Source organism: Balaenoptera borealis (genome assembly GCF_965194805.1).
Source record: "Balaenoptera borealis genome assembly, chromosome: 4".
Lineage (NCBI taxonomy): Eukaryota > Metazoa > Chordata > Mammalia > Artiodactyla > Balaenopteridae > Balaenoptera > Balaenoptera borealis.
Genome location: NC_138861.1, coordinates 118,788,137 through 118,801,008, shown reverse-complemented (window position 1 = coordinate 118,801,008; position 12,872 = coordinate 118,788,137). Strand labels below are relative to the sequence as shown.

Sequence of the window (12,872 nt, the reverse complement as noted above, 5' to 3'; positions counted from 1 at the left end):
ACCAGGTTTGTTTTTTCCCCACCTATTTTACTGTGACTCACCACTAATACTGTTAGGAATATTGGTAATGCAAAAATTTCTTCTTGGGTTCAGGACTTGATGTGATACTTAAAAATATGAAATAGAAAAAAAATGAAATAGATGGGCTGTAGACTTGTAGTGTTTATTTTAAAGCTTTTTAGTAATGATTTTAAATTCATGTTGACCATTCTAACCCAAGAATGACTTGGCATTCCAAGGCAGACAGATCTCGAATGACTTCGGAATGGAATAATGTGAAAGATAGGAATAGCATATCTTCAGCTCAACCAGCCCATTCTGTGGTTAACATCATGTGTTCTTTCTCTTCTAGGCAGTTACACGGTAGCACATATACAGATAGGGAAAATCTAAATAGTGGTTAATATCTAAATTGGTTACATTTGATTGTGGAACATTTTTGGTGATATAACAGGATTCCTTACTTATGTTCTGCTTAAGCTAATAGTAGTTACTCTGTCTTGCCTGAACACTTAATGTGATGGCAGAAGAACCCTGCAGAGCTTCAATTCGGCTGTAGATAATCCTGGTGAATATAATGGACAGATTGACTTGGCATTGGTTTTTGCACTGAGAGGGAAAAACATCTTGTCGAGTTTGGTTTTATGCCCAAGGTTTAGGCAGTATATCCTGTGTTCCTGTGGAGAAATTCGATGCTCTGGATTACTTGGTATTCATTCCTGTTTCTTCACAGGCACTGTAGGCGTTTACTTAACAGAAAAAAGGAAAGGTGATAGAAATGTCATCAATCTTCATTATTTGAAGATTCCAGATTTGCAAATGTGCCTACTCACTAAAAATTTATTTGTTACCCCACATCCATGTACCCACAGTGCTTTGGCTGTCACTTGTAGACACACACAGAGCAGCAAAATTTTAGTCACCCAGAATATACATTCCCAGCTGAAGTTGAACAAGGCTTTTGTGTTTCAGCTCTTATACTGTAAAGAAGTGTCCTTTTGATGGCCTATTTGGTGCCATGTGTTTTGCTTTTATTTTTTTTTCTTTTTGTTGGTGATTTTGCTGTTTAAAATGGCCCCCCGGCACAGTGCTGAAGTACTGTCCAGTGTTCCCAAGTGCAGGAAGACTGACCTGCCTTGTGGAGAAAATACATGTGTTAGGTAAGCTTTGTTCAGACATGAGTTCTGGTGCTGTTGGCCATGAGTTCGGTGTTAATGAATCAGCACTATATATGAAATAAGGTGTCTTTAAACAGAAACACTCATAAAACAATATATTAATTGGTTGACAAAAATTTGGTGACTAGAGGCTCACAGGAAGCCAAACCCACGTTTCTCCTAGAAGCAGTGGTTCAGTATTCACTAATTTTGTGTGTGTGGCAACTTATTGAAGAGAACTACTGCGAATAAGAAGGATCGACTGTTTGTGTTCAAAGAAGAAACAAAAGTTTAATTAGAAATCTTCTCCCAGGAAAGAAGTTTCAATATTATAACCCCGTAACTTAGAAGGGGCAGCATAAATATGAACTTCAGCATAGCAGAGACTTGCACTGAGGAAACAAACCTATTTTAATTTCCACTCCCTCTATTATCTTTTACCTTTTATAGGTTTCACTGGGATTGATTCTGAATATGAAAAGCCAGAGGCCCCGGAATTGGTGCTGAAAACAGACTCCTGTGATGTAAATGACTGTGTCCAGCAGGTTGTGGAACTTCTACAGGAACGGGTAAGAGGAGGTCCAAGAGGGAATCCCCAGAGAATAATTATATCCATCTCATAACATTCCCCCTCCAAAAAAAGGGTGGTGGTAATATGGAGTAACATTTGTATTTTATATTCTTTTTTTTTCTTCCAATTTTATTGAGATATAATTGACATACAGCATTGTATAAGTTGACAGTGTACAGCATAATGATCTGACTTACGTACATCACGAAATGATGATCACAGTTAAGTTTAGTGAACATCTGTCATCTCATATAGATACAGAATTTAAGAAATAGAAACCATTTTTTTGTGTGTGTGATAAGAACTCTTAGGATTTACTTTCTTAGGAACTTTCATATATGACACACAACAGTGCTAATTATATTTATAATGTTGTACATTACATCCCTAGTACTTATTTACCTTATAACTGGAAGATTGTACCTTTTGACTGCCTTCATCCAGTTCCCTCTCCCCCAACCCTCTGCCTCTGGTAACTACAAATCTGATCTCTTTTTCTGTGAGTTTGTTTGTATGTTCATTTGTTTTTGAAGTATAATTTATAACACTGTGTTAGTTTCTGTTACACAACATACTGATGTTTTATATACACTTCAAAATGATTACCATAATAAGTCTAGTTACGTTGCCACAAAGATATGACTTAGTTATTAACTATATTTCCCACACTGTATATTTCATACTCATGACTCATTTATTTTGCAACTATAAGTTTGTACCTCTTTTTTTTTTTTTTTTTAAAAAGCCCCATTCAGTTTTTTGTTTCTTTTTTTTTTTAAAGATGTATTTATTTATTGATTGATTTATTGCTATGTTGGGTCTTCATTTCTGTGCGAGGGCTTTCTCTAGTTGCGGCAAGCGGGGGCCACTCTTCATCGCGGTGTGCGGGCCTCTCACTATCGTGGCCTCTCTTGTTGCGGAGCACAGGCTCCAGACGCGCAGGCTCAGTAGTTGTGGCTCACGGGCCTAGTTGCTCCGCGGTATGTGGGATCTTCCCAGACCAGGGCTCGAACCCGTGTCCTCTGCATTAGCAGGCAGATTCTCAACCACTGCGCCACCAGGGAAGCCCAGTTTGTACCTCTTAATCACCCTCACCTATTTCTTTCTTCATCCCCCAGTCCCCTCTCTTCTGGTAATCTTTTTGCTCTCTGTATCAATAACTCTGTTTCTGTTTTGTTAAGTTTGTTCATTTGTTTTGTTCTTTAGATTCCACATAAAAGTGAAATCATACAGTATTTGTCTTTCTCTGTCTGACTTATTTCACTTAGTATAGTATCCTATGGGTCCATCCATATTATCATAAATGGCAAGATTTCATTCTCTTTTACGGCTGAGTAATATTTCATTATATACATATACCACAACTTTATCCATTCATCTATTGATGGGTACTTGGGTTGCATCCATTTCTTGGCTGTTGTAAATAATGCTGCATAGGGATGTGTATAGCTTTTCTAATTAGTGTTTTTATTTTCTTTGGATAAATACCTAGGAGAGGTATTGATGTATCATATGATAGTTCTATTTTTAATTTTTTGAGGAATCTCCATACAGTTTTCCATAGTGGCTGCACCAATTTATATTCCCACCAATAGTGTATGAGGGTTCCCTTTTCCACACATCCTCGACGATACTTGTTATTTGTTGTGTTTTTGTTAATAGCCATTCTGACAGGTGTGAGGCGTTATCTCTATAGTGGTTTTGATTTGTATTTCCCTGATCATTAGTGATGTTGAGCATCTTTTCATGTGCTTGTTCACCAATTGCATGTCTTCTTTAGAAAAACAGATCCTCAGATCCTCTGCCCATTTTTTAATCGGATTGTTTGGTTTTTTTGATGTTAGTTGTGTGAGTTTTTTGTATATTTTGGATATAAACCCCTTATCAGCTATATCATTTGTGAATATCTTCTCCCATTCAGTAGGTGGCCTTTTTGTTTTGTTGATAGTTTCCTTTGCTGTGCAAAAGCTTTTTAGTTTGATGTAGTCCCATTTGTTTACTTTTGCATTTGTTTCCCTTGCCTGAGGAGACATAGCCAAAAAAAATACAATTAAGACCAAAGAGCATACTGCCTATGTTTTCTTGTAGAAGTTTTATGGTTTCAGGTCTTACATTTAAGTCTTTAACCCATTTTGAATTTATTTTTGTATATGGTGTGAGAAAGTAGTCCCAGTTTGATTCTTTTGCATGTAGCTGTCCAGTTTTCCCAACATCATTTATTGAAGAGGCTGTCTTTTTTCCCATTGTATATTCTTGGCTCCTTTGTCATAGATTAATTGCCCATATAAATGTGGGTTCATTTCTGGTCTCTCTATTCTGTTCCTTTGATCTATGTGTCTGTTTTTGTACCAGTACCATACTGTTCTGATGATAGTAGCTTTATAGTGTAGTTTGAAATCAGGGAGCATGATACCTCCAGCTTTGTTCTTCTTTCTCAAGATTGTTTTGGCTGTTTGGGGTCTTTTGTGTTTCCATACAAATTTTACAATTATTTGTTCCAGTTCTGTAAAAAATGCCATTAGTATTTTGTTAGGAATTGAAGTGAATTTATAGATTGCCTTGGGTAGTGTGGTCATTTTAGCAATATTAATTCTTCCAGTCCATGACCAGGGTATATCTTTGCATGTTGGTGTCATCTTCACTTTCTTTCATCAGTGTCTTATAGTTTTCTGAGAAGAAGTCTTTTACTTCCTTAGTTAGATTTATTCCTATTTTATTCTCTTTGATGTGATCGTAAATGGAATTATCTTCTTAATTTCTCTTTCTGATAGCTCATTGTTAGTGTATAGAAATGCAACAGATTTCTATATATTAATTTTGTGTCCTGCAACTTTACCAGATTCGTTGATTAGCTATAGTAGTTTTTGGTAGTGTCTTGAGGATTTTCTGTGTAGAGTATCATGTTATCTGCAGTGACAGTGTTACTTCTTCCTTTCCAGTTTGGATGCCTTTTATTTATTTTTCTTGTCTGATTGCTGTGACTAAGACTTCCAATACTATGTTGAATAAAGATGGTGAGAGTAGACAACTTTGTCTTGTTCCTGATCTTAGAGGAAATGCTTTAACCATTGAGTATGCTGTTAGCTGTGGGCTTATCATATATGGCCTTTATCATATTGAGGTGTGTTCTCTCTATACCCACTTTGTTGAGAGTTTTTATCATAAATGGATGTTGAACTTCGTCAGAAGCTTTTTCTGCCTCTATCCAGATGATCATATAATTTTTATTCTTCATCTTGGTAATGTGGCGTATCACATCGACTGATTTGTGGATATCGAACCATCCTTGCATCCCTGGGATTAATCCCACTTGATCAAGGTGTATGATCCTTTTAATGTGTTGTTGAATACATTAATTGCTGAATACGTGCATTTTGAATTCTTTATAGCACTGACGGTTTTCTGTGCATGTGCGTCACTGTGTTAGGTGCTGTGGGGGGCACCATATATGTACCACATGTGAAATATTCCAGTCAGTCCAAACCACAGGAGGCTTGAGAGACAAACAGTCTTTTATTTTACCTGTAATTTTAACACACAAATACCTTATAGAGGAAAGTCATCCTTGGTTATTCAGCTCTACAACTTGGCATCAGTATATTTTTAAGTTGAGTTACATAATGTATTTAACTTTTCCTAAACATTTACAGAGTGTCCAGATTTCCCCTGTGATAACTTGATGACATCTTATGGTTGAATTTTAGGGAGGTGAAGGTTCCAGGACATAAGGACCTTTGTCTCGTTCCTGAGCATATGGAAACGTAAAGAGGTTTGATGCTATCCAGAACTCAGGCCCACTAGGTGCATGATTCTCTCAGAGTTTAGTTTAATCTCAGTTTTTAGAAGTTATTTTTCTTCCCTTCTCTGCTCGTTTCTCCATACTTCCCCTTTTCCAGTGGAGGGTCACAGTTCATTTAGCTGAAGAGGATCTGGCCTTCATGTGGGTGTCAGTAGTTCCTTTCTCCCCAGTCATGGGGTCCCTACCTTTGCTGTTCAGTGCTGCACAGGAACTCCTGATATGGTGGTACACATTCGGCATTGCATCATTGCTCCTCATTCTGTCTTAACTGTGGCTTGTGATTTCTGAACCCACTCTTGATTTTTAAAATCCTATTACCATAAAACTCTTTCATGTAGTATTTCTTACTGGATATACTAGGCATACAACTTATAAATAAAAATTACCTATATCTGAATATACTTTGAATTTTTCCATATTATAAAATGTTTACCAGATGATTAGTCTAGGACTTGCTTTCCTAATTTATTTCCCTTACATAAGCATTTTAGCTGAATAGATAGAAATAAAATGAATTGCTAACTGCCCTGCTCTGATGTTTTTCTTCATATATATTGATGTACTCTCTGCAGGTCAGTGAGACCTAATCCCAGAAGGTTTCATACTTCATTTTTCTGCTCTTCTTCATTTTTCCGTTGGTTAATAGGTTTCCTATTAACCAACTTCTGAGCTCTTGAGCTAGTCCTATTGCTCTGCTTCTGGCTTCCCTCTCATCTCTTCATTATTCATTCTTTCATTATCCATCATCAATCCGATATCTGTTAAAAGCCCGCTACTGTAGTTAGTCACATTCTAGGGCACTGGCACTACAGAGCTTAACCAGCTGTGTTTCTGTCCTTGAGGAATTTACATTGTAGGTGATAGAAACAAATTAGAGTATATAACTCCTAGAAAGTGTCCTAGAAACCATAGTTTCAGTGTATACATAGCATACTGGGAGGCACAGAGGACTGAGTTTGGAAAGGCTTTATATCAGATCTTCTCATCTGTTTGTTCATTTTTAAAGGATTTTTTGGGAGAGGGCATAGGATACATTTTAAAAAATTTTATTGAAGTATAGTTGATTTACAATGTTGTGTTTAATTTCTGCTGTACAGCAAAGTGACTCAGTTATACATATATATGTTCTTTTTCATATTCTTTTCCATTATGGTTTATCACAGGATATTGAGTCTAGTTCCCTGTGCTATACAATAGGACCTTGTTATTTATCCATCCTATATATAATAGTTTGCATTTGCTAATCCCAAACTCCCAGTCCTTCCCTCTCCCACCCCCTCCCCCTCGGCAACCACAAGTCTGTTCTCTATATCCGTAAATCTGTTTTTGTTTTGTAGATACGTTCATTTGTGTCGTATTTTAGATTCCACATATAAGTGATGTAATGTGGTATTTGTCTTTCTCTTTCGGACTTAACTTTGCTTAGTATGATAATCTCTAGGTCCATCCATGTTGCTGCAAATGGCATTATTTCATTCCTTTTTATGGCTGAGTAATATTCCATTGTATGTATATACCATAGCTTGTTTATCCATTCATCTGTCGATGGACATTTAGGTTGTTTCCATGTCTTGGCTATTGCAGATAGTGGGGCTGTGAACACTGGGCTGCATATATCTTTTTGAATTATAGTTTTGTCTGGGTGTATGCCCAGGAGTGGGATTGCTCGATCATATGGCAACTCTATTTTTAGTTTTTGGAGGAACCTCTATACTATTTTCCATAGTGGTTGCACCAGTTTACATTCCCACCAACAGCATAAGAGGGTTCCTTTCCTCCACACCCTCTCCAGCGTTTATTATTTGTAGACTTTTGAATAAAGGGCATTCCAACTGGTGTGAGATGGTACCTCATTGTAGTTTTGATATGTATTTTTCTAATAATTAATGATGATGAGCATCTTTTCATGTGTTTGTTGGGCATAGAGTTCTGGGTTGACAGGTGTTTTTCTTTTAGTACTTTAAAGATGTTGTTCCATGGTCCTCTTGTTTGCATTGTTTCTTTTTTTTTTTTTTTTTTTTAATTTTCCTTCCTAGAAGGAGTTACAATGTTCTTTGCTTCCATTTTTTTTTTTTTTTTTAAGGAATGTAGTTTATTTTTATTTATTTTTATTTATGGCTGTGTTGGGTCTTCATTTCTGTGCGAGGGCTTTCTCTAGTTGCGGCAAGTGGGGGCCACTCTTCATCACGGTGCACGGGCCTCTCTCCATCACGGCCTCTCTTCTTGCGGAGCACAGGCTCCAGACGCGCAGGCTCGGTAATTGTGGCTCACGGGCCTAATTGCTCCACGGCATGTGGGATCTTCCCAGACCAGGGCTCTAACCCGTGTCCCCTGCGTTAGCAGGCAGATTCTCAACCACTGCGCCACCAAGGAAGCCCGTTTGCATTGTTTCTGATAAAAGTCTGATGTGATTCTTTTCTTTTTTCCCCTCTCTTTATAATGTTGCTTTTTTTTTCTGCCTAAATTCAACATTTTCTCTTAATCTTTTTGGTTTTCAGCAGTTTTAGTATGAAGTTTATAGGTCTCTCAGTATATTTAGGTCAATTTCTTTCAGTTTAGAGTTCTTTTACTTTCTTGGATTGGTAGTTTATTCTTTTATTGGTTTTTGAAAACTCTTGGCCATTATGTCTTCAAATATTTCTCTTGTCCTATTCTCCCTCCTCCTTCTGGGACTCCAGTTACACATATGTTAGACAATATAATATTTTCCCTCAGCCTAAAGATGCTCTGTTCTTTCACCCTTTTTTGTCTTAACTTTTCAGCTTTATTAATTTCTATTCACTTATTTTCAAGGTTACTGATGCCTTAGCTGTATCCAATATATTGATTTGCCCATAGGAAGAATTTTTAAACTCTGATAATTAAAAAATTCTATCATCATTTGGCTATCTTTTTTGTTTTTAATATAAGTGTACATCTCTCTGTTGAAATCCTTTATCTTTTTAGGCATGCTGTCCACTTTTGCACTAGATGTTTTAACATAGTAATTTTAATTATTTTAAAGGCCTGTCTGATGGTTCTAACCTCTGGGTCATTTCTGGATCTTGATGTATTTCTTAACAGTGGGTGTTTTTCCTTGCTCTTTTTGATGTGTCCTAATTTTTTATTGAATGCTGGGTGTTGTGTCTGGAAGAACAGTAGAGATTGAGGTAAGTGATATTTATGCTTTGGGCATTTATGCTTCTTCTGTCACACTGTTAGTGTAGTGAGTTGAGTTAGTTTAATAAGTAGTTCGGCTGGGTTAGGGTTTCCTTATTCTATAGTTATTCTTAGTGCACCACCCGCTTCACATTTCTCCAGTGGTGAGCTCGTTTCCTTGTGCTTAGTGTGGGATCTAGCCTGCTGGAGGGTTTTCCGCAGTGTTTCTACTCCATCCTCAGCTTTTAGCATTCCCTATATGCCTGTACCACAGAAAGGGGTCCCCTTCCAGGCTCTTGCTCCTCTTTCCCAGCAGTAAAGTACTGTTGCTTATTACTTAGTGCCAAGCTCATGATGGGGGAGCAGTGGTGGTCTTCAGTTCTGCTGGTCCAGCTTCAGTCTTAAGCAGGACCTATGCTTCTGGATCTCGGAGTGGGTCTTTCTCAGTGTTGCTTCCCCTCCCTGCATGGTAGCCAGCCTCTCTTTGAACCTGGGAGGTCTTGGAGGGTGAGTTTTCTGTTCCTCACGTGCAGATCCCTGGTTTGTATCGGTTCAGGATCCCGGGCCAAGAGAGTTTCTTCCACCTCCTTTTGGTAGACCATACTTGCTTCTACCCCTCCTCCAAAACAGCAGACCCTGGGAGGCTAGGGGTGGGGTGGGGAGCAGTTTCCTGCCCTCCCCCATCAGCCTGAGGCTTTTGTTTTGGATGAGACAGTGTTGCAGGGAGTGGGCGGAGCTTTGTGCTTGTGCACCACCGAGGGAGCGCTCTCTCTGGTCCCCAGACCTGCCCCTCGTGTTCCTTCCGCACACCTCTTGTAGGCCTGCTTGGGAGTGAGCACAGAGCTCCTCGTGTCTGGCTTCCCAGTGATGCTAATCTGTCACACTAGTCCACACTCAGCCTTGAAGAATTTGCAAAACTTTACAGCTGTTTTCTTCTTCCTGCTTTTCTTGCAGCCATCTCTTCCTCCCAGGCTTTACTAAAGGGAGATAATTCATGTGTCTTGGCTTTTCTTGGTGGGACTTGTCACTCTTTGGAAGCAGCTCATGTTATTGCTTTAGGACCTCAGCTCTGTGATGGGCTCAGGAAAGTTTGATTTTATAGATTAGCTGGCCTTTCTGCTTGTTAGGTGGTGGTCTATTGTGTAATTTCTGTTTTATTTTCAGCGAATTGTCTATCCTTACTCTACTTTTACTCTGTTGGGGTTGTTTATAGTTTTCTTATAAATTTGTATGAAATCAATAAATATTAATTCTATGCCATTTTCATTGAAACTATGTTTTCAGTATTCTTCCTTTATATTTAGATTGTAGTTTTGTTTGCATTTTTTATATGTTGAACCTATCTTTTTTTTTAACTTAAGATATGTCGTATCAATGTTAGAAAGTTATACTTAGTTCTATTTTCTTTTTTCTTTTTCTATTTTTGGCCACACCATGCGGCTTGCAGGATCTTAGTTCCCTGACCAGGGATCGAACCCTGGCCCATGGCAGTGAAAGTGCAGAGTCTCAACCACTGGACCGCCAGGGAATTCCCGATAGTTCTATTTTCTGTTAGTTTGGATTGTCTGTTTTTTATATCTAATTACTGATTCTTAAGTGTTCTACAAAACTTCAGAAAAGTACACATAGATATTCTCATAAAATTTTAGGGGGCTCATGAATCTCAGAAGCCATTTTATGGGCTATAGATAATTCCAGATAGTTCAGACGCTTAAGGGATTATTAAACTTAGAGTGTGATGGCTACCCTCCTTCCCTTCTTTCTTTCCTTCAATTCCTAAACACTTCTTTGGGACCCTACTCAGAGTTGCGTCCTTTGAGTTTGACACTTTACCTACATAGAGGCTTTTTTCTTTCTTTTTTTTTTTTTTGTAGTGGGCAAATGATTTGTTGTTTTTCAAGAAAAATTTATCTTGAGAAAATTTGGCAATTCTTCTGTAAATCTAAAAATATTACAGAGCGTTCTTGTATATCCTTCACCCAGCTTCCTCTTAGGTTAATAACTTACATGATCATAGACCATTTCTCAAAACTGAGAAGTTAAGCTTGGTACTTTGTACTAAAGCACAAACCTATTTGGATTTCACAAGCTTTTCCACTATTAGCCTGTCCTATTCTTGGATTCAATCCAAGATCCCTCACTGTATTTAGATTTAAATTATTTTTAACCATGATTCTGTAAAATGAAAATGCAGGCTCATGTGGTGTCTGTTGTGCACAGGACTTTGCCTTTTTTTTCCCCCCTGTAACGGTAAAAAATTGAGTGTTGACTGCCACTGTACAATTGGTCACCCCACCTCCAGTCCTGTCTGCCTTTTATTCCATTTTATATTGTTGGCAGAATCATCTTTCTAAAGAGTAGTCTAATCCTTTCCGTTTTTTTACTCTAAAATATATATTGATTTTTTCCCCATTGTTTATAGAATTAAGGTAATTTGTGTTCAAGCTTCTCCATAGTTTGGTTCCAAGCTGCTTTTTAAAAAATTATTGTCCTTATTTTTTTTTTTTTTAATAAATTTATTTATTTATTTATTTATTTTTGGCTGTGTGGGGTCTTCTTTTCTGTGCGAGGGCTTTCTCTAGTTGCGGCGAGCGGGGGCCACTCTTCATCGCGGTGCATGGACCTCTCACTATCGCGGCCTCTCTTGTTGCGGAGCACAGGCTCCAGACGTGCAGGCTCAGTAGTTGTGGCTCATGGGCGTAGTTGCTCTGCGGCATGTGGGATCTTCCCAGACCAGGGCTCGAACCCGTGTCCCCTGCATTGGCAGGCAGATTCTCAACCACTGCGCCACCAGGGAAGCCCAAAATTATTGTCCTTATGCTTTCACCACAGTGTTTACTTTTTTTCTTTTTTTGATGCCATTGCTTGCCTTAGTCTCTGTGGCCTTAATGCCTTGCTCCCAATTTGTTTGTTCCTAATTAATGATTATACCTATTATTCTTCCTTTTATACAGATATTAGTCTATATTATTCTTGCTAGACAATCTGATAATTGGACAGTTTCATTCAAGGTTTTGAAAAAGAGGGATAGATAAACTAACATCTAGTGAATCCTTATTGTAAGGGACGTGTATGGGGGGCTTTGCGTCTTTTAAAATATTTGCTTTGATTGTTAGAATCTCAGGGGAAATGGTCTTTTGTCCTACGTTAGCTTCTAACCACCTCTCACTTGAATTATTTTGGTGGTTTCCTACTTGGTCTTTGCACTGAGTACTTTGTGTATGTTGTCTAATTTTATTCACAGAGTAAACCTATTAAGTATTTCAGAGATATTAACTAGCTTGTTCATGAACTTATTGGACTCCATACCTAGGATTCCAGGTACATGAATTCCTAGAATTCATTTTCATATGCCTCTGGCTTTTACTTTCAAGAGTGTTCTTATTACAACTCAAGTAAAATATAATTAAATTTACGGCCAGAAAGGTATTCTGGTTATATTAGTTTAAGACAGGGAAATTTTCTTTTGAAAATTACTCATTTTTATTCTAAAGCTGGGTGGTGACAGAAGAATAAATGTAAATGCCTCCTCAATGCAGTTGCTTTTTTGGGAACCACCCTCATTTGGGGAAAAGATTTCAGTTATATGCTTTCCTAAGTAAATGACTTCACTTCCCATTGGAAGTATGTATTTCTGTTGGTACTGGTTGATCCTGTGGGTTAATTTAACAAATACCTAGTGGCATACACGCTAGGCACTGTTGTAAACCACTGTGGATGTGACAGTGAGTTAGACAGTACAGATTCCTGCCTCATGGACCTTAATTTTTGGTCCTTACTACCATTATTTATAAACTAGAATGACTATATAAATTCTTTTTTTTCTTTTATAACATGATATAGAATTTAAAAGTACAATTGAAGGAAGAAATATGCACACATACCCAACTACTTCTGTTCTGGCGTTTATTCTCCTTTGATTTTCTCACAAAGTTGAATCTCAGCTGAACATTAGGACATGGGGAAACCAGTGCATACCTGATGTTCAGCTCAGAGTTTATGGTTAGTTGGTGATACAAGGAGTTTCTTTGCCTGCTGCACCCTTATCGCAAGGTGACTTAGTATAATGTGCTTTTCCTAACAAGCTCCTTCTCCCTGGTGGTCCAGGGGTAGCCAGTGCAATTCAACTTCATTGTCATCACAAAAACATTTTTAAAAAATATTTATTTATTTGTTTATTTATTTTGGTTGTGCCGGGTCTTAGTTG

At 37.8% G+C, this 12,872-nt stretch overlaps 1 protein-coding gene across 4 annotated transcripts in view; it reads left to right on the top strand.

The window, feature by feature from the left end:
• PAPSS1 (3'-phosphoadenosine 5'-phosphosulfate synthase 1) overlaps nucleotides 1-12,872 on the top strand; it is a 103,084-nt gene that overhangs the window by 26,898 nt on the left and 63,314 nt on the right. For all 4 annotated transcript variants that reach the window (XM_082389090.1, XM_082389091.1, XM_082389088.1 and 1 more), the window contains one exon: nucleotides 1,608-1,726. In XM_082389090.1, coding sequence (XP_082245216.1) covers nucleotides 1,608-1,726 — 119 coding nt within the window. The remainder of the gene's footprint in view (nucleotides 1-1,607; nucleotides 1,727-12,872) is intronic.